Source organism: Seriola aureovittata, chromosome 8, assembly GCF_021018895.1.
Source record: "Seriola aureovittata isolate HTS-2021-v1 ecotype China chromosome 8, ASM2101889v1, whole genome shotgun sequence".
Lineage (NCBI taxonomy): Eukaryota > Metazoa > Chordata > Actinopteri > Carangiformes > Carangidae > Seriola > Seriola aureovittata.
This window is the reverse complement of record NC_079371.1, coordinates 15,585,624-15,604,661: the sequence shown is the minus strand read 5'-3', so window position 1 is coordinate 15,604,661 and position 19,038 is coordinate 15,585,624. Positions and strand designations below refer to the sequence as shown.

At 40.9% G+C, this 19,038-nt stretch overlaps 1 protein-coding gene across 14 annotated transcripts in view; it reads left to right on the top strand.

The window, feature by feature from the left end:
• The window catches only part of LOC130173279 (protocadherin alpha-C2-like), a 183,462-nt gene that overhangs the window by 40,136 nt on the left and 124,288 nt on the right, over positions 1-19,038 (top strand). Inside the window, exon 1 of one of the 14 annotated variants that reach the window (XM_056382350.1) lies at positions 243-2,711. The exons of 8 other annotated variants lie outside the window; for them this stretch is intronic. In XM_056382350.1, the coding sequence (XP_056238325.1) occupies positions 336-2,711 (2,376 nt within the window). In that variant the 5' untranslated portion in view covers positions 243-335. Of the gene's footprint in view, positions 1-242; positions 2,712-3,659; positions 6,101-6,574; positions 9,063-9,807; positions 12,259-13,430; positions 15,908-16,481; positions 18,873-19,038 lie in introns of those variants that run through there. 5 more of the 14 variants (XM_056382359.1, XM_056382355.1, XM_056382360.1 and 2 more) reach the window with 5 other exon arrangements.

Genomic DNA, 19,038 nt, shown 5'->3' with positions numbered 1-19,038 from the left:
AATCTCTTTCCAATAACTGCACTGTTTGGTCAAAGAGCGTGGTCAGCTACAAAATAGTTTGCCATTCATCCAAAGTGCTACAAACGCTATGAGGTTTTCCTGCAGTGTGGGGGTTTTGTCGCATGGTGTCAGTGTAATGTCAAAAGTCAGGAGTACACGAGCTTGTAGTCATTGCATTTTGGTGCCACCTCTTCTCAACAGTCTGGCTTTGACATTAGCTTTTTCTGTTCGTATTGTTTGCCACCATTTCTCCCTGTGTATGAGGAGGATGGATATGTATTTATTGAAAGCGCTTGGTTCTCTTTTTAAGGCGTAATTATTGTGACGGCATATTGATGATTTCGGCTTTAACCATGGAACAAAGAAGACGCAAGCCAGGAAGGGAGCGCGGATATTTGGCCGGCTGCGTGGTTGCTGTGCTTTTGTGGAGTCTGGCCTCGGCGCAAATACGATATTCAGTCTCTGAGGACGTTAACGGAGGAACTGCGGTTGGAAATATAGCAAAGGATCTGGGGTTAGAGAAAAACACACTGAAAGACAGGAAGTATCGGATTGTTTCCAGTAATGCCGATCCTCTTTTCCATGTTAATCAGAACGATGGCATCCTGTATGTGAGCCGAAAGATTGACAGAGAGGAGGTGTGCGCGCAGAGCAGTACCTGTTTAATAAATCTAAAAACCGTGCTAGAAAACCCACTGGAGGTGCACTATGTGGGAGTGGAAGTGCTGGATATAAATGATCATTCTCCCAGTTTCCCAGAGAAAGCTAAAAGGTTAGAGATTTCAGAGTCCGTGTTACCCGGAGCACGATTTCAACTAAAAGCTTCAAGGGATCCAGATAGTGGTCGTTTTTCTGTGCAACAATATAAACTCAGCAGCAACGATCACTTTCGTTTGGAAGTTAAGGATAAAGGAGACGATGGTAAAATACCAATATTAGTAATTCAAAAATCTTTGGACAGGGAAACTGCAGCAAGCCACTCTTTAGTGCTGACCGCAGTGGATGGGGGGAAACCTCCAAAATCTGGCAACATGGATATTCTAGTAAATGTTTTGGATATCAATGATAACGCTCCTCTTTTCACTAAAGATGTTTATTCTGTGATGCTCAATGAAAATGCACCAGTAGGCACAACAGTCATACAAGTGAATGCAACTGATTTAGATGAAGGACAAAACGGAGATGTAGTTTACTCTTTTAGCAATAGCATGAATCAAAACATATTAAACCTATTTTATATCAATCTATCAACAGGTGAGATAACTGTTAGAGGTTTAATCAACTATGAGGAAAGGGACAGATATGAAATTGAAATTGAAGCATCAGATAAAGGTCTAGCTCCTCTAACAACAGAAAAAAGTGTAATTATCAAGATAGTTGACGTGAATGACAATGCACCTGAAATTGAAGTCACCTCATTTTCCAGCTCCATCCCTGAAGATTGCAGACCTGGAACTACAGTTGCCCTTATCAGTGTCAATGACTTGGACTCTGGCCTTAATGGAAAAGTTATTTGCTCCATAGGTGAGGATGTTCCTTTTGCTTTATCACCATCTTTACAAGACAAAATGTATTCACTAGTGACCAAGTCTCCTCTGGACAGAGAGAAACAGTCACAGTATGACCTGACAATAACTGCAAAAGATGCTGGTCAACCTCCACTATCCTCTGAAAAGACAATAAGTGTTGTGGTGTCAGATGTGAATGACAACAGTCCAGAGTTTTCACTCAGCCCCTATACTTTCTATGTCACTGAAACTAATGAGCCTGGTGCATCTTTGTTTTCAGTGAAAGCATATGATGGTGATGAGAATGACAATGCACATATTTCCTATCATATTCTCAAAGATAGAAGCGAAGATAATAAACTGACGTCATTTCTCAATATAAACTCTGAAAATGGAGACATTATGGCGCTAAAAAGTTTTGACTTTGAAACACTGAAAACTTTCCAGTTCAAAGTTGTTGCGTCAGATTCTGGAACTCCGTCACTAAGCAGCAACGTCACAGTGAACGTATTCATTCTGGATCAGAACGACAACGCTCCAGTCATCCTGTATCCACTCAGCTCTAACGGTTCTGCTGAAGGTGTGGAGGAGATTCCCCGCAACGTGAACGCAAGACACTTGGTGACTAAAGTCAGAGCCTATGACGCTGATATAGGATATAACGGCTGGTTACTGTTTTCACTGCAGGAAGTTACTGACCACAGTCTCTTTGGTTTGGACCGCTATACAGGACAGATCAGAACACTTCGCTCATTCACAGAGACAGACGAGGCTGAGCATAAACTGGTCATACTGGTCAAAGACAATGGCAACGTTTCCCTCTCAGCAACAGCTACTGTGATTGTCAAACTTGTGGAGCCCAAAGAGGCTTTTGCAGCTTCTGATGTGAAAAGTTCAGCAAAAGCAGATGAGGATAATAATGTGACTTTTTACCTGATGATAACTTTGGGCTCAGTTTCAGCACTTTTTCTTATCAGTATCATCGTGCTGATTGCAATGCAGTGCTCAAAATCCACAGACTATACTTCTAAATATCTACGAGAGACTAATTATGATGGGACACTATGTCACAGCATCCAGTACAGATCTGGAGACAAACGCTACATGTTAGTTGGACCCAGAATGAGTATAGGATCTACTATAGTCCCGGGAAGCCATGCGAATACACTAGTGCTTCCTGACAGGAGGAGAACGTCTGAGGAGGTAAGACTTTTTTTGTGAACACCCAGCTTACTACTTCCAGCAGTGTTGTTGTGTTTTCATTTATTAATTAGTTCATTCACTGCATATATACTGTTTGCTTGGTATCACAACATACTTCAGTGAAGTAGGACACTTGACTGACATTCTGGGGTTTTCAGAAGCATTTTTGAGCATATTCTACGGGCTTTTAGTCATAGATGTAACTATAACAACAGTTGTTAATATAGGTTGATGCAGAACTACTTGTTGACTCATACCTGTCTTGTTCCATAGTCTCCGCCTTTTTCACAATACTCTGAAAAACATATTGATTTCATCGTAACAGTCTGCAAAGCATCTTAACTGTCTCACAAACCAGAATGCGATTTGAGATTTCCCAGTTCTGTTACTTAACATAAACTGAAATGGCTTGGCCGAATTTGAGCTGGTGTTTGTCGCTGTCCATGTTGCTGATACTACTTAACATGATGTAAGGGATACCAAAAGCCACGGATTTCTTCAATGCCCTTTGCCCCATATTTTTTGTTTGTGAATTTCAAACAACTAAAATTTACAGGTTTTCGGAAAAATCTAACATTTTGGGAGGATTTGTTGCTTTCATTTTAACTAAGAGCAATTTAAATTTTGGCATTAAATTAGCTAAATGATTGTTCTCCTCCCCCGATGTATTTTTTTTACATGACCTCAGAAACATTTTGGATAGATATAAAGCCTTGCCATACCTCTATGAAAATAATGTACAAATGCAGGATTACTTGTAGTAAATACTTGCATCGCATGGTGTCAGTGTGTTAGGAAAATAACGGATTTGTCTTGTCGTCACTGCATTTCGATTCCACCTCTCTATAGCACTCTCAGTCACATACTGAAAGAATCGCTTCTCGTTTTTTTGCTGCTTATATAAATATTGTCCTGTATTTTTAACATTTTTGAAACAGAGCGATTATTGGCATACCCGGATGTGTTGGATTAATTTCTTTCGATAGGATTATTAATCCCTCAAGGATTCGATAAGGGTTTTGTATTGAATCATGGAACAAAGAGGATGCGAGGCGAGAAGGGCGAGAGGACGGTGGATCAGCTGCGTGGTTGCGGTGCTTTTGGGGAGTCTAGCCTCAGCGCAATTAAGATATTCAATCTCTGAGGAAGTTAAGGAAGGAACTGTGGTTGGAAATATAGCAAAAGATCTGGGATTAGAAAAAAGCACGCTGAAAGACAGGAAGTATCGGATTGTGTCTAGTGCTATGGATTCTCTATTTTATGTAGACCAGAACGATGGCATCCTGTATGTGAGCCGAAAGATTGACAGAGAAGAGGTGTGCGAGCGGACCAGCACATGTTTAATAAATCTAAAAACTGTGCTAGAAAACCCACTGGAGGTGCACTATGTAGGAGTGGAGGTGCTGGATATAAATGATCATTCTCCCAGTTTCCCAGAGAAAGACAAAACGTTGGATATTTCAGAGTCTGTGTTACCTGGAGTACGTATTCCGCTACAACCCGCGCGAGATCCAGACGGCGGTCCTTTCACTATTCAGCAGTATAAACTCAGCTCCAATGAACACTTTCGTTTGGAAGTTAAAGACAGAGGAGAAGATGGTAAAATACCTGTATTAATTGTGCAAAAATCTTTAAATAGGGAAATTGCGCGAAGCCACTCATTAGTGCTGACCGCGGTGGATGGAGGGAAACCTCCGAAATTTGGAGAGATTCATATTGTAATAAATGTTCTGGATGTGAATGATAACACACCTGTTTTCACTAAAGATGTTTATTCTGTGATGCTCGAAGAAAATGCTCCAATAGGCGCAACAGTCATACAAGTGAATGCAACTGATTTAGATGAAGGACCAAACGGAGATGTAGTTTACTCGTTTAGCAACAGTGTGAATAGGAAGTTCTTTAAAATATTTGAAATAAACGCATTAACAGGCGAGATAACAGTTAAAGGACTCATAGACTATGAAGAAAAGGACAAATATGAAATTGAAATACAGGCATCAGATAAAGGTCTGGCTCCTTTATCAACACAAAAAAGCGTCATTATCAAGGTAGTTGACCTGAATGACAATGCACCCGAGATTGAAGTGACCTCATTTTCCAGCTCCATCCCTGAAGACTCCAGACCCGGAACTACAGTTGCCCTTATCAGTGTCAATGACTTGGACTCTGGCCTAAATGGAAAAGTTATTTGCTCCATAGGTGAGGATGTTCCTTTTGCTTTATCACCATCCTTACAAGACAAAATGTATTCACTAGTGACCAAGTCTCCTCTGGACAGAGAGAAACAGTCACAATATGACCTGACAATAACTGCAAAAGACGCCGGTCAACCTCCACTATCCTCTGAAAAGACAATAAGTGTTGTGGTGTCAGATGTGAATGACAACAGTCCAGAGTTTTCACTCAGCCCCTATACTTTCTATGTCACTGAAGCTAATGAGCCTGGTGCATCTTTGTTTTCAGTGAAAGCTTTTGATCGTGATGAGAATGACAATGCACATATTTCCTATCATATTCTTAGAGATGGGAACGAAGATAATAAACTGGCATCATTTCTTAACATAAACTCTGATAATGGAGACATTCTGGCGTTAAAAAGTTTTGACTTTGAAACACTGAAAACTTTCAACTTTCACGTTGTTGCGTCAGATTCTGGAACTATGTCACTAAGCAGCAACGTCACAGTGAACGTGTTCATTTTGGATCAGAACGACAACGCTCCAGTCATCCTGTATCCACTTAGCTCTAACGGTTCTGCTGAAGGTTTGGAGGAGATTCCCCGCAATGTGAACGCAGGACACTTGGTGACTAAAGTCAGAGCCTATGACGCTGATATAGGATATAACGGCTGGTTACTGTTTTCACTGCAGGAAGTTACTGACCACAGTCTCTTTGGTTTGGACCGCTATACAGGACAGATCAGAACACTTCGCTCATTCACAGAGACAGACGAGGCTGAGCATAAACTGGTCATACTGGTCAAAGACAATGGCAACGTTTCACTCTCAGCAACAGCTACTGTGATTGTCAAACTTGTGGAGCCCAAAGAGGCTTTTGCAGCTTCTGATGTGAAAAGTTCAGCAAAAGCAGATGAGGATAATAATGTGACTTTTTACCTGATGATAACTTTGGGCTCAGTTTCAGCACTTTTTCTCATCAGTATCATCGTGCTGATTGCAATGCAGTGCTCAAAATCCACAGACTATACTTCTAAATATCTACAAGAGACTAATTATGATGGAACACTGTGTCACAGCATCCAGTACAGATCTGGAGACAAACGCTACATGTTAGTTGGACCCAGAATGAGTATAGGATCTACTATAGTCCCGGGAAGCCATGCGAATACACTAGTGCTTCCTGACAGGAGGAGAGCAACTGAGGAGGTAAGGCTTAAACAAGAGTTTTCTTTTTTTCCAAAGTTACTTGCAGATAGTGAGCAGTTTACTGCATGTTTCAGTTAAGCTGCGTTCTTTCTCAACGCACGAGGCAAACATTCATATTCAAAGACCACCTACGCCTGCATCATAATCAAATAAGACATGAAAATCTCACTTTATATAATATGGAACTTTAACTTTATTATGAGTATTTTTGTGTGCTCATTTACTGAGAAGGAGATTGCCTCCTAATCCTTCCAATAACTACACTGTTTGGTCAAGGAGACGTGGTTAGGCACAAAACAGTTTACCGTTTATCTATAGTGCTACAAACGCTATGAGATTATTCTGCAGTGGGGGGTTTTGTCGCATGGTGTCAGTGTAATGTCAAAAGTCAGGAGTACACGAGCTTGTCGTCATTTCATTTTGGTTCCACCTCTTCACAACAGTATGGCTTTGACATTAGCTTTTTCTGTTCCGTATTGTTTGCCACCATTTCTCCCTGTGTAGGAGGAGGGTGGATATTTATATATGTGGAAGTGCTGGATTCTTTTTGAAGACGTATAATTATTGTTGGTGTGATGGATTACTGATCATTTTGATTTTGATGATGGAACAAAGAAGACGCGAGACAGGAAGGGTGCGCGGATATTTGGCCGGCTGCGTGGTTGCTGTGCTTTTGTGGAGTGTGGCCTCGGCGCAAATACGATATTCAGTCTCAGAGGAGGTTAACGAAGGAACTGCGGTTGGAAATATAGCAAAGGATCTGGGGTTAGAGAAAAGCACACTGAAAGACAGGAAGTATCGGATTGTTTCCAGTAATGTCGATCCTCTTTTCCATGTTAATCAGAACGATGGCATCCTGTATGTGAGCCGAAAGATTGACAGAGAAGAGGTGTGCGCGCAGAGCAGTACCTGTTTAATAAATCTAAAAACAGTATTGGAAAATCCACTGGAGATCCATTATGTTGAGGTGGAGGTGCTGGATATAAATGACAATTCTCCCAGTTTCCCGGAGAAAGATAAAAGGTTGGAGATTTCAGAGTCCGTGTTACCCGGAGCACGATTTCAACTAAAACCTTCACGTGATTCAGACAGTGGTCAATTTTCCGTGCAACAATATAAACTCAGTAGCAACGATCACTTTCGTTTGGAAGTAAGGGATAAAGGGAAAGATGGTAAAATACCAATATTAGTGTTGCAGAAATCTTTGGATAGGGAGGCAGTGGGAAGTCACTCATTAGTGCTCACAGCGCTAGACGGGGGGAAACCTCCGAATTCTGGTAACATGAATATACTAGTCAATGTTTTGGATGTTAATGATAATACACCAATTTTCTCTAAGGATATTTACTCTGTGACGATAACTGAGAATGTCCCAATAGGCACCACTGTTGTACAAGTGAATGCAACTGATTTAGACGAAGGTCAGAATGGAGAAGTGTATTACTCATTTGGTAACAGTGTGGGTAATGAATTATTTACGCTTTTTGATATAAATCCATCAACAGGCGAGATAACTGTCAAAAGTCTAATAGACTATGAAGAAAAGGACAAGTACGAAATTGAAATTGAAGCATCAGATAAAGGTCTAGCTCCTCTAACTACAGAAAAAAGCGTTATTATCCAAATAGCCGACGTAAATGACAATGCACCTGAGATTGAGGTGACTTCGTTTTCCAGCTCCATCCCTGAAGACTGCAGACCTGGAACTACAGTTGCCCTTATCAGTGTCAATGACTTGGACTCTGGCCTTAATGGAAAAGTTATTTGTGCTGTAAATGAGGATGTTCCGTTTACTCTAGCTCCATCCGTAAAAGATAGAATGTATTCACTAGTGACCAAATCTCCTCTGGACAGAGAGAAACAGTCACAGTATGACCTGACAATAACTGCAAAAGACGCTGGTCAACCTCCACTATCCTCTGAAAAGATAATAAGTGTTGCAGTGTCAGATGTGAATGACAACAGTCCAGAGTTTTCACTCAGCCCCTATACTTTCTATGTCACTGAAGCTAATGAGCCCGGTGCATCTTTGTTTTCAGTGAAAGCGTTTGATCGTGATGAGAATGACAATGCACATATTTCCTATCATATTCTCAGAGATAGAAGCGAAGATAATAAACTGGCATCATTTCTTAACATAAACTCTGATAATGGAGACATTATGGCGCTAAAAAGTTTTGACTTTGAAACATTGAAAACTTTCCACTTCCACGTTGTTGCGTCAGATTCTGGAACTCCGTCACTAAGCAGCAACGTCACAGTGAACGTGTTCATTCTGGATCAGAACGACAACGCTCCAGTCATCCTGTGTCCACTCAGCTCTAACGGTTCTGCTGAAGGTGTGGAGGAGATTCCCCGCAACGTGAACGCAGGACACTTGGTGACTAAAGTCAGAGCCTATGACGCTGATATAGGATATAACGGCTGGTTACTGTTTTCACTGCAGGAAGTTACTGACCACAGTCTCTTTGGTTTGGACCGCTATACAGGACAGATCAGAACACTTCGCTCATTCACAGAGACAGACGAGGCTGAGCATAAACTGGTCATACTGGTCAAAGACAATGGCAACGTTTCACTCTCAGCAACAGCTACTGTGATTGTCAAACTTGTGGAGCCCAAAGAGGCTTTTGCAGCTTCTGATGTGAAAAGTTCAGCAAAAGCAGATGAGGATAATAATGTGACTTTTTACCTGATGATAACTTTGGGCTCAGTTTCAGCACTTTTTCTCATCAGTATCATCGTGCTGATTGCAATGCAGTGCTCAAAATCCACAGACTATACTTCTAAATATCTACAAGAGACTAACTATGATGGGACACTGTGTCACAGCATCCAGTACAGATCTGGAGACAAACGTTACATGTTAGTTGGACCCAGAATGAGTATAGGATCTACTATAGTCCCGGGAAGCCATGCAAATACACTAGTGCTCCCTGACAGGAGGAGAACATCTGAAGAGGTAAGACCTTTATGCGAAAACTGTGTCCATTGGCAGTGTCTTTCGTTCAGTAATTAGTTCAGTCCATGATCCACTGCCTATACTCACTGCGTGAGTATTGTTTTCTTAGTATTACAGTGTACTTTCGTGAAGTTGTGAAGAAGTGACTGGCATCCCGTGCTTGGCTTTCAGTTGCAATTTTGATCACACTGTGCATGCTTTTAGTCATAGATGTAACCATAATAGATGTTAACATGGGTTGTGGCAGGCCGACTTCCTGCCCCATCCTTTTGTTATTTCGTAGTCTGCTTCTTTTTCACTATACTTTATATTCTGCTTCACACTATAAATACCATTACATCATGTGTTTCTGTTCATAAATTTTAAACAATTTCAATTTAACGTTTTAAAAAACATCAAACATGTGCGAGGGTTTGATGCCTCCATCTTCATTTAGCGCTATTCAGGTTCTGCTCGTCAAATAGGCGTTATTGTTCTCCTCATCTGATGTGTTGTTTGTCCAGAACCTCAGAGACAAATGAATCTGAAACTCTGCCATTCTGCTGAAAATACTGTAGAAACTTTGATTTCCTTGTAGTGAACAGTTGGATCGCATGGTGTCAGTGTGTTAGGAAAATAATGACTGTAGCTTCTTGTCACTGCATTTTGGTCCCACCTCTTTATAGCGCTTTGAATCCGATACTGAAAGAATCGCCTCTCAGCTGCTTTTGTAAATATTGTCCTGTATTTTTAACCTTTTTGAAAGAGTGAACATTGGCATACGCAGATGTGTTGGATTAATTTCTTTCCGTACGATTATTTATCCCACAAGGATTCGAAAAGAATTTTGTTTTGAATCATGGAACAAAGGGGATGCGAGGGGAGAAGGGCGAGAGGACGGTGGATCAGCTGCGTGGTTGCTGTGCTTTTATGGAGTCTAGCCTCAGCGCAATTAAGATATTCAATCTCTGAGGAAGTTAAAGAACGAACTGTGGTTGGAAATGTAGCAAAAGATCTGGGATTAGATAAAAGCACGCTGAAAGACAGGAAGTATCGGATTGTTTCCAGTCGTCCGGATCCTCTTTTCTATGTTAATCAGAACGATGGCATCCTGTACGTGAGCCGAAAGATTGATAGAGAAGAGGTGTGCGCGCAGAGCAGTACCTGTTTAATAAATCTAAAAACCGTGCTAGAAAACCCACTGGAGGTGCACTATGTAGGAGTGGAGGTGCTGGATATAAATGATCATTCTCCCAGTTTCCCAGAGAAAGAGACAACGTTAGAGATTTTCGAGTCCGTGTTACCTGGAGTACGTTTTCCTCTAAAAGCATCACGAGATCCAGACAGCGGTCCTTTCTCTGTTCAGCAATATAAACTCAGCCCAAACGACCACTTCCGTTTGGAAGTTAAAGATAAAGGAGAAGATGGTAAAATACCTATTCTAATTGTGCAAAAATCTTTGGATAGGGAGGCAGCAGGAAGCCACTCATTATTGCTGACCGCGCTTGATGGGGGTAAACCTCCGAAATCTGGCGAAATGAATATTCTAGTAAATGTTTTGGATGTGAATGATAACACACCTGTTTTCTCCAAGGGTATTTACTCTGTTACGCTCATTGAAAATGCACCAGTAGGCACCACTGTTGCACAAGTGAATGCAACTGATTTAGATGAAGGACCTAATGGAGATGTTGTCTATTCATTCAGCAACAGTGTGAGTCATAGATTGTTAAATCTTTTTGATGTGAATCCATCAACAGGGGAAATAATTGTGAAAGGGTTAATAGACTTTGAGGAAAAGGACAAATATGAAATTGAAATACAAGCATCAGATAAAGGTCTAGCTCCTTTATCAACACAAAAAAGCGTCATTATCAAGATAGTTGATCTGAATGACAATGCACCTGAGATTGAAGTCACCTCATTTTCCAGCTCCATCCCTGAAGACTCCAGACCCGGAACTACAGTTGCCCTTATCAGTGTAAATGACCTGGACTCTGGTCTTAATGGAAAAGTTATTTGCTCCATAGGTGAGGATGTTCCATTTGCTTTATCACCATCCTTACAAGACAAAATGTATTTACTAGTGACCAAATCTCCTCTGGACAGAGAGAAACAGTCACAATATGACCTGACAATAACTGCAAAAGATGCTGGTCAACCTCCACTATCCTCTGAAAAGACAATAAGTGTTGCAGTGTCAGATGTGAATGACAACAGTCCAGAGTTTTCACTCAGCCCCTATACTTTCTATGTCACTGAAGCTAATGAGCCTGGTGCATCTTTGTTTTCAGTGAAAGCTTTTGATCATGATGAGAATGACAATGCACATATTTCCTATCATATTCTCAGAGATGGGAGTGAAGATAATAAAATAACGTCATTTCTTAACATAAACTCTGAAAATGGAGACATTCTGGCGCTAAAAAGTTTTGACTTTGAAACACTGAAAACTTTCCAGTTCCACGTTGTTGCGTCAGATTCTGGAACTCCGTCACTAAGCAGCAACGTCACGGTGAACGTGTTCATTCTGGATCAGAATGACAACGCTCCAGTCATCCTGTATCCACTCAGCTCTAACGGTTCTGCTGAAGGTGTGGAGGAGATTCCCCGCAATGTGAACGCAGGACACTTGGTGACTAAAGTCAGAGCCTATGACGCTGATATAGGATATAACGGCTGGTTACTGTTTTCACTGCAGGAAGTTACTGACCACAGTCTCTTTGGTTTGGACCGCTATACAGGACAGATCAGAACACTTCGCTCATTCACAGAGACAGACGAGGCTGAGCATAAACTGGTCATACTGGTCAAAGACAATGGAAACGTTTCACTCTCAGCAACAGCTACTGTGATTGTCAAACTTGTGGAGCCCAAAGAGGCTTTTGCAGCTTCTGATGTGAAAAGTTCAGCAAAAGCAGATGAGGATAATAATGTGACTTTTTACCTGATGATAACTTTGGGCTCAGTTTCAGCACTTTTTCTCATCAGTATCATCGTGCTGATTGCAATGCAGTGCTCAAAATCCACAGACTATACTTCTAAATATCTACAAGAGACTAATTATGATGGGACGCTGTGTCACAGCATCCAGTACAGATCTGGAGACAAACAGTACATGTTAGTTGGACCCAGAATGAGTATAGGATCTACTATAGTCCCGGGAAGCCATGCGAATACACTAGTGCTTCCTTACAGGAGGAGAACATCTGAGGAGGTAAGGAAGATTGTTTTGCATAAAGGCAGTTCTGTTATGAATACTAGTAACAGATGAAACATTAGTGATGTAAGTGTGCCAAAAACTTTGAATCACATTGCCCGTTAAGAACAGCTGGATTGAAATGTACTATAAAATTTATCCCTGACGGAAATGAGAAGGTTGTATATTTTTTTATGTAGAGTTAAGTTATTGGTTTACAGGTGGTTTTCTCACAGACCAGGTTGTTAATTGATTAAATTAAACATTGGACTTCAGTTAGTCTGCTGTGTCAGTAACTCCATGTTGTTGTGTCCCTGGAAAGAGAGCTAAGCGCAATAAATACAATACTATCTTTTTTTATATTTTTACATAGTTTTGTAGTACTTCTGTGCAATCTGAGTACACATTTATCCAGGTTGCCATCACATGATATAGGGTAATTTATGACATAAACGTGCCTCTCAATAAACTGTAGCCATTCTCATTGAACAGCATGTTAATTCCACATTGATTACTTCCAATAGCTGAATGCATCACATAATTCACTGGCTTCCATGTGGAAATGTTTCAAATGCAATTGGTGATATTTAAGAACATGAATGTATAAAATTTCTGATGAAAATCAGCACCTTGGTCTTTTCTAGCTGATATCATGTTGATTTGTTTTTGGATTCACATAGTGCTGTGAATTTTTTAGATAGTTGGAGCTATAATGCACTATTCCATAACATTCAAGTACGCAGGAACAGTGTCACAATTTAAGCACTGTAGTCTGTGAGTCTGACGTATGTAAGTGCAGCAGGAAGCGTCGCTGTCCGTGGTGCTGAAAGGTCTGCCATGATACGCTGCCATTTCTCTTGAAATGCTACACAAATAAGTACTTCGTAGGAGCATAGGTACTTCCAAATAATAACTTTTTGAGGTGGGAACTCATTGTCACTCCAGCCCATTGCTTCATAAAAAGGACTTAATGACTATATTTTTTATTACATTAAACGGACTGTTTGTCTAATTTTCCTTATGTTTTCGTTGTTTGATTTTACAGTTTTAAATGAACAATGCTGCAATAACGTTGTGGATCGCATGGTGTCGGTATAAAGGCAAATAGTGTATATAGATCTTTTCGTCATCACCATAAGATCCAACCTTTTTGGCATTACGTGAAAAGGGCTTGAACATGAAACTAGCTCTGCATGATTTCTAGCGCTGAATTGACGATGGAGCACAATTTGCAAAGGAATAAGGCTGTTTATTGTTTCTTGACCAAACAACTATAGATCTGGAGTTTTTTTTTTTTTTTTTTTACATTATGGAAAAAAGCGGACGTCAGGCGTGGAATGAGCGATGGACATGCATCGCCTATATGGTGCTTTTGGTAACGTTTTGGAACGAAGCCTCAGCTCAGATTAGATATTCAATTTCCGAAGAGGTGAAAGAAGGGAGTATTGTTGGACACATAGCGAAAGACTTGGGAATTGATAAGGCTACGCTGAAAGACAGAGAGTATCGTATTGTTGGCAGTTCAACGGAACCCCTCTTTCATTTGAATAAAGACGACGGTATCCTGTATGTCAATAGGAAAGTGGACAGGGAAGAGATCTGTGAACGAAGCAACGCGTGTGTAATCAACCTTAAAACAGTGCTGGAAAACCCTCTGGAAATCCATTATGTGGCCATAGAGGTGCTGGACATAAACGACCATTCCCCCATCTTTCCAGAGAAAGAGAAACGACTGGAGATATTTGAATCGACATTACCGGGAGCAAGGTTCCAGCTCCAACCTGCACGCGACCCAGATGGTGGTCAGTTTTCTGTTCAACAGTATAAGCTGAGTCAAAACGACCACTTTCGTTTGGAAGTTAAGGAGAGAGGCGAAGACCGTAAGATGCCCTTTCTGATTTTGCAGAAGCAGTTAGACAGAGAGGCTAAGAGAGAACACAAGCTTCTGCTCTCAGCTATTGATGGTGGGAGGCCGGCGAAGTCTGGAACAATAGAAATACTGATCGAGGTGCTTGATGTTAATGACAATTCACCAGTTTTTACACAAGATGTATATTCTGCTACTCTAAATGAAAACGCGGCCCCCGGTACGTTAATTATTCAGGTTAATGCGACAGATTTGGATGAGAGCACAAACAGCGAAATTGTTTATTCATTTGGTAAAGAAGTGGATGTAAATGTGCAAAAACTGTTTAATATAGACTCGGAGACTGGGGAAATTATAGTGATAGGTGTAATTGATTTTGAAGAGAAGAAAAGCTATGATATTGATATACAAGCTTCAGATAAGGGGCCCGTTCCTTTGTCCACAGACAGAACTGTGGTAATAAAGGTAATCGACCTTAATGATAATTCTCCAGAGATTGAAGTTACATCATTCTCCAAATCAGTTCCCGAGGATTCTAGAACTGGAACAACAGTAGCTTTGATCAGCGTCAATGATTTGGACTCAGGCCTCAATGGAAAAGTTTCTTGCTTCATACGCGAGAACGTTCCTTTCGCTATTTCTCCATCCTTGCAGGATAATATGTACGCCATAGTAACCAAGTCTCCACTGGACAGAGAAGAAAATTCTTTTTATGAACTTTCAATTGTTGCTAAGGACACTGGTGAGCCACCCCTCTCATCTGAAAAGACAATATCTGTGGTTGTATCGGATGTGAACGATAACAGACCACAGTTTTCACTGAGCCCGTACACGTTTTATGTAACTGAAAACAATGACCTAACAGCACCGGTATTTTCAGTCAGGGCATCTGATCTTGATGAGAGTGATAATGCTCATATTTCATATCACATTCCGAGAGACAGCAGCGGAGATAGTATTGGTCTGTTTTTAAATATTAACCCTGAAAGTGGGGGTATTATGGCGCTAAAAAGTTTTGACTTTGAAACACTGAAAACTTTCCGGTTCCACGTTGTAGCGTCAGATTCTGGAACTCCGTCACTAAGCAGCAACGTCACAGTGAACGTGTTCATTTTGGATCAGAACGACAACGCTCCAGTCATCCTGTATCCACTCAGCTCTAACGGTTCTGCTGAAGGTGTGGAGGAGATTCCCCGCAATGTGAACGCAGGACACTTAGTGACTAAAGTCAGAGCCTATGATGCTGATATAGGATATAACGGCTGGTTACTGTTTTCACTGCAGGAAGTTACTGACCACAGTCTCTTTGGTTTGGACCGCTATACAGGACAGATCAGAACACTTCGCTCATTCACAGAGACAGACGACGCTGAGCATAAACTGGTCATACTGGTCAAAGACAATGGCAACGTTTCACTCTCAGCAACAGCTACTGTGATTGTCAAACTTGTGGAGCCCAAAGAGGCTTTTGCAGCTTCTGATGTGAAAAGTTCAGCAAAAGCAGATGAGGAAAATAATGTGACTTTTTACCTGATGATAACTTTGGGCTCAGTTTCAGCACTTTTTCTCATCAGTATCATCGTGCTGATTGCAATGCAGTGCTCAAAATCCACAGACTATACTTCTAAATATCTACAAGAGACTAACTATGATGGGACACTGTGTCACAGCATCCAGTACAGATCTGGAGACAAACGTTACATGTTAGTTGGACCAAGAATGAGTATAGGATCTACTATAGTCCCGGGCAGCCATGCAAATACACTAGTGCTTCCTGACAGGAGGAGAACATCTGAAGAGGTAGGGTGATCGTCCACCCGTACATATATTGTATCCGTCTGTCTGTCTCCTTGTTTTTGAGTCACAGCTTAATTGATCAGCCTCATTATTTCCAGTATTCTTACATGAACTATGTGTGGGCTTTACGTTTATTTCTGAATGGTGTATTTGTTGTACATCTCATCACACAAAACCTGCTATTAGTTGTTATAATAATAATAATCATAATCACAATAATAATAATAATAATATTCCGTTTATATTATATTATAATTCAGTTTAAATGGTATGTTTATGTATTTGTTGGTAAACATATGAAATAAGTCTAAAATATTTTTATTTTGCAGAAGTAATTTGTATTTCCTGCTAGGCAGCATCTGATCGCATGATGTCACTGCGCAGGCAGGGTTGTGTTTCTGTATAGCATGCCCTGATAAAGAAGCTCTGCCCATAGGTAGTTCGGCAATTATTCAGTAAAGGCAGCATTTCACGGTTTCTGTGGATGCTGGATCTGTAAATTACACAGCATTCTTTTTTCTCACATGTTTTTGTATGGACAATCTGATGGCTGACCTCTGTTTTACAGTTTAGTTATATTCTGATTTTTTTGGATTTATATCTGTTTTGCCCTTCAAATATGGCAGAAAAAGGAGGATGGCGGACGGTATTGGTCGCTCTGGTGACTGCAACGTTTATGTTGTGGGATGTTAGCACCGCACTGGCAAGATACACCGTTTCTGAAGAGCTTAAAGAAGGCACTCGCGTTGGAAATATAGCTAAAGACTTAGGACTGGATCTCGGAACTTTAAAGGCTAGGGTATTCCGGATTGTATCTGGTTCGAACGAGCCAATGTTCCAGGTGAATCAGAACGATGGCAATATGTACGTAAATAAAAAAATAGACAGGGAGGATGTGTGTGAGCGGAGTATTACATGTCTGATCAATTTGAAAGCTGTGCTAGAGAACCCATTAGAAATCCATTATGTCTCGGTGGAGATTCAAGATATAAATGACCACAGTCCGACCTTCCCTGAAAATGAGTCGCGTCTAGAGATATTTGAGTCAGCGCTGCCCGGTGAACGCTTCCAGCTCCATCCTGCGCGCGATCCAGACAGCGGGATATATTCTGTTCAACAATATAAACTTAGTCAGAATAATCATTTCCGTCTGGAGGTAAAAGACAGAGGAAACGATGGTAAAATTCCCATTTTGTACCTACAAAAATCACTGGACAAAGAAACTGAGAGACTTCATAGGCTTTTGCTGTCTGCCATTGATGGAGGAAAACCTCCTCTGACAGGGACTACGGAGCTGTTAGTTGAGGTTTTGGATGTTAACGACAATCTACCCATATTCATGAAAGATTCATATTCCGTCCTGCTACCTGAAAATTCGCCAGTTGGTACAATGGTCATTCAAGTGAACGCTACTGATTTAGACGACGGTTTGAATGGCGAAGTCTTTTACTCATTTGGAAGTAATGTTAATGGTAAATTGCGTAAACTTTTTGACATAGACGAAACAACAGGTGAAATAACTGTTAAAGGACTGATAGACTTTGAACAGAAGGACCGATATGAAATCGACATAAAAGCATCTGATAAGGGCACTGTTCCTTTAAAAACGGACAAAAGCGTAATAATAAATGTAGTGGACCTAAACGACAATATTCCCGAGATCGAGGTAACATCCTTTTCTAGCGCTATTCCAGAGGACTCTAAACCTGGAACCACAGTCGCACTTATTAGTGTCAGTGACTTGGACTCTGGACTGAATGGGAAAGTTATTTGTTTCATTCGTGAGAATGTCCCTTTTACCTTAAATCCGTCCCTACAAGATAATATGTATTCTGTTGTCACAAAATCATCTCTGGACAGAGAACATCAGTCACATTATGATGTCACAGTAGTTGCAAAAGATGGAGGCGATTCAGCTTTATCCTCTGAAAAAACAATAAGTGTTGATGTTTCTGATGTAAATGACAACAGTCCAGAGTTTTCACTCAGCCCCTATACTTTCTATGTCACAGAGAGTAACACCCCAGGAGCATCATTATTTTCTGTAAGGGCCTCTGATTGTGATGAAAATGAGAATGCCCTTATTTCTTATCACATTATCAGAGGTGGAACTGAAGATAAAAAACTTACTTCATTTCTAAACATTAACTCTGATAATGGAGACATCCTGGCACTAAAAAGTTTTGACTTTGAAACACTGAAAACTTTCCAGTTCCAAGTCTCTGCGTCAGACTCTGGAACTCCGTCACTAAGCAGCAACGTCACAGTGAACGTGTTCATTCTGGATCAGAACGACAACGCTCCAGTCATCCTGTATCCACTCAGCTCTAACGGTTCTGCTGAAGGTGTGGAGGAGATTCCCCGCAACGTGAATGCAGGACACTTGGTGACTAAAGTCAGAGCCTATGACGCTGATATAGGATATAACGGCTGGTTACTGTTTTCACTGCAGGAAGTTACTGACCACAGTCTCTTTGGTTTGGACCGCTATACAGGACAGATCAGAACACTTCGCTCATTCACAGAGACAGACGAGGCTGAGCATAAACTGGTCATACTGGTCAAAGACAATGGCAACGTTTCACTCTCAGCAACAGCTACTGTGATTGTCAAACTTGTGGAGCCCAAAGAGGCTTTTGCAGCTTCTGATGTGAAAAGTTCAGCAAAAGCAGATGAGGATAATAATGTGACTTTTTACCTGATGATAACTTTGGGCTCAGTTTCAGCACTTTTTCTCATCAGTATCACCGTGCTGATTGCAATGCAGTGCTCAAAATCCACAGACTATACTTCTAAATATCTACAAGAGACTAATTATGATGGGACGCTGTGTCACAGCATCCAGTACAGATCTGGAGACAAACGCTACATGTTAGTTGGACCCAGAATGAGTATAGGATCTACTATAGTCCCGGGAAGCCATGCAAATACACTAGTTCTCCCTGACAGGAGGAGAACATCTGAAGAGGTAAGAAAGATTGTTTTATATCAGGGCATTTGTGGAGTGAATGCTAGTGACAGATGAGATGTACATTCTAATAAGTTAAGGGCCAAAAAATACTAAATTCCACCACCTATTCAGAACAGATGGATAGAAATAGACTATAAAATTCATTACTGAAGGAAAAGAGGAG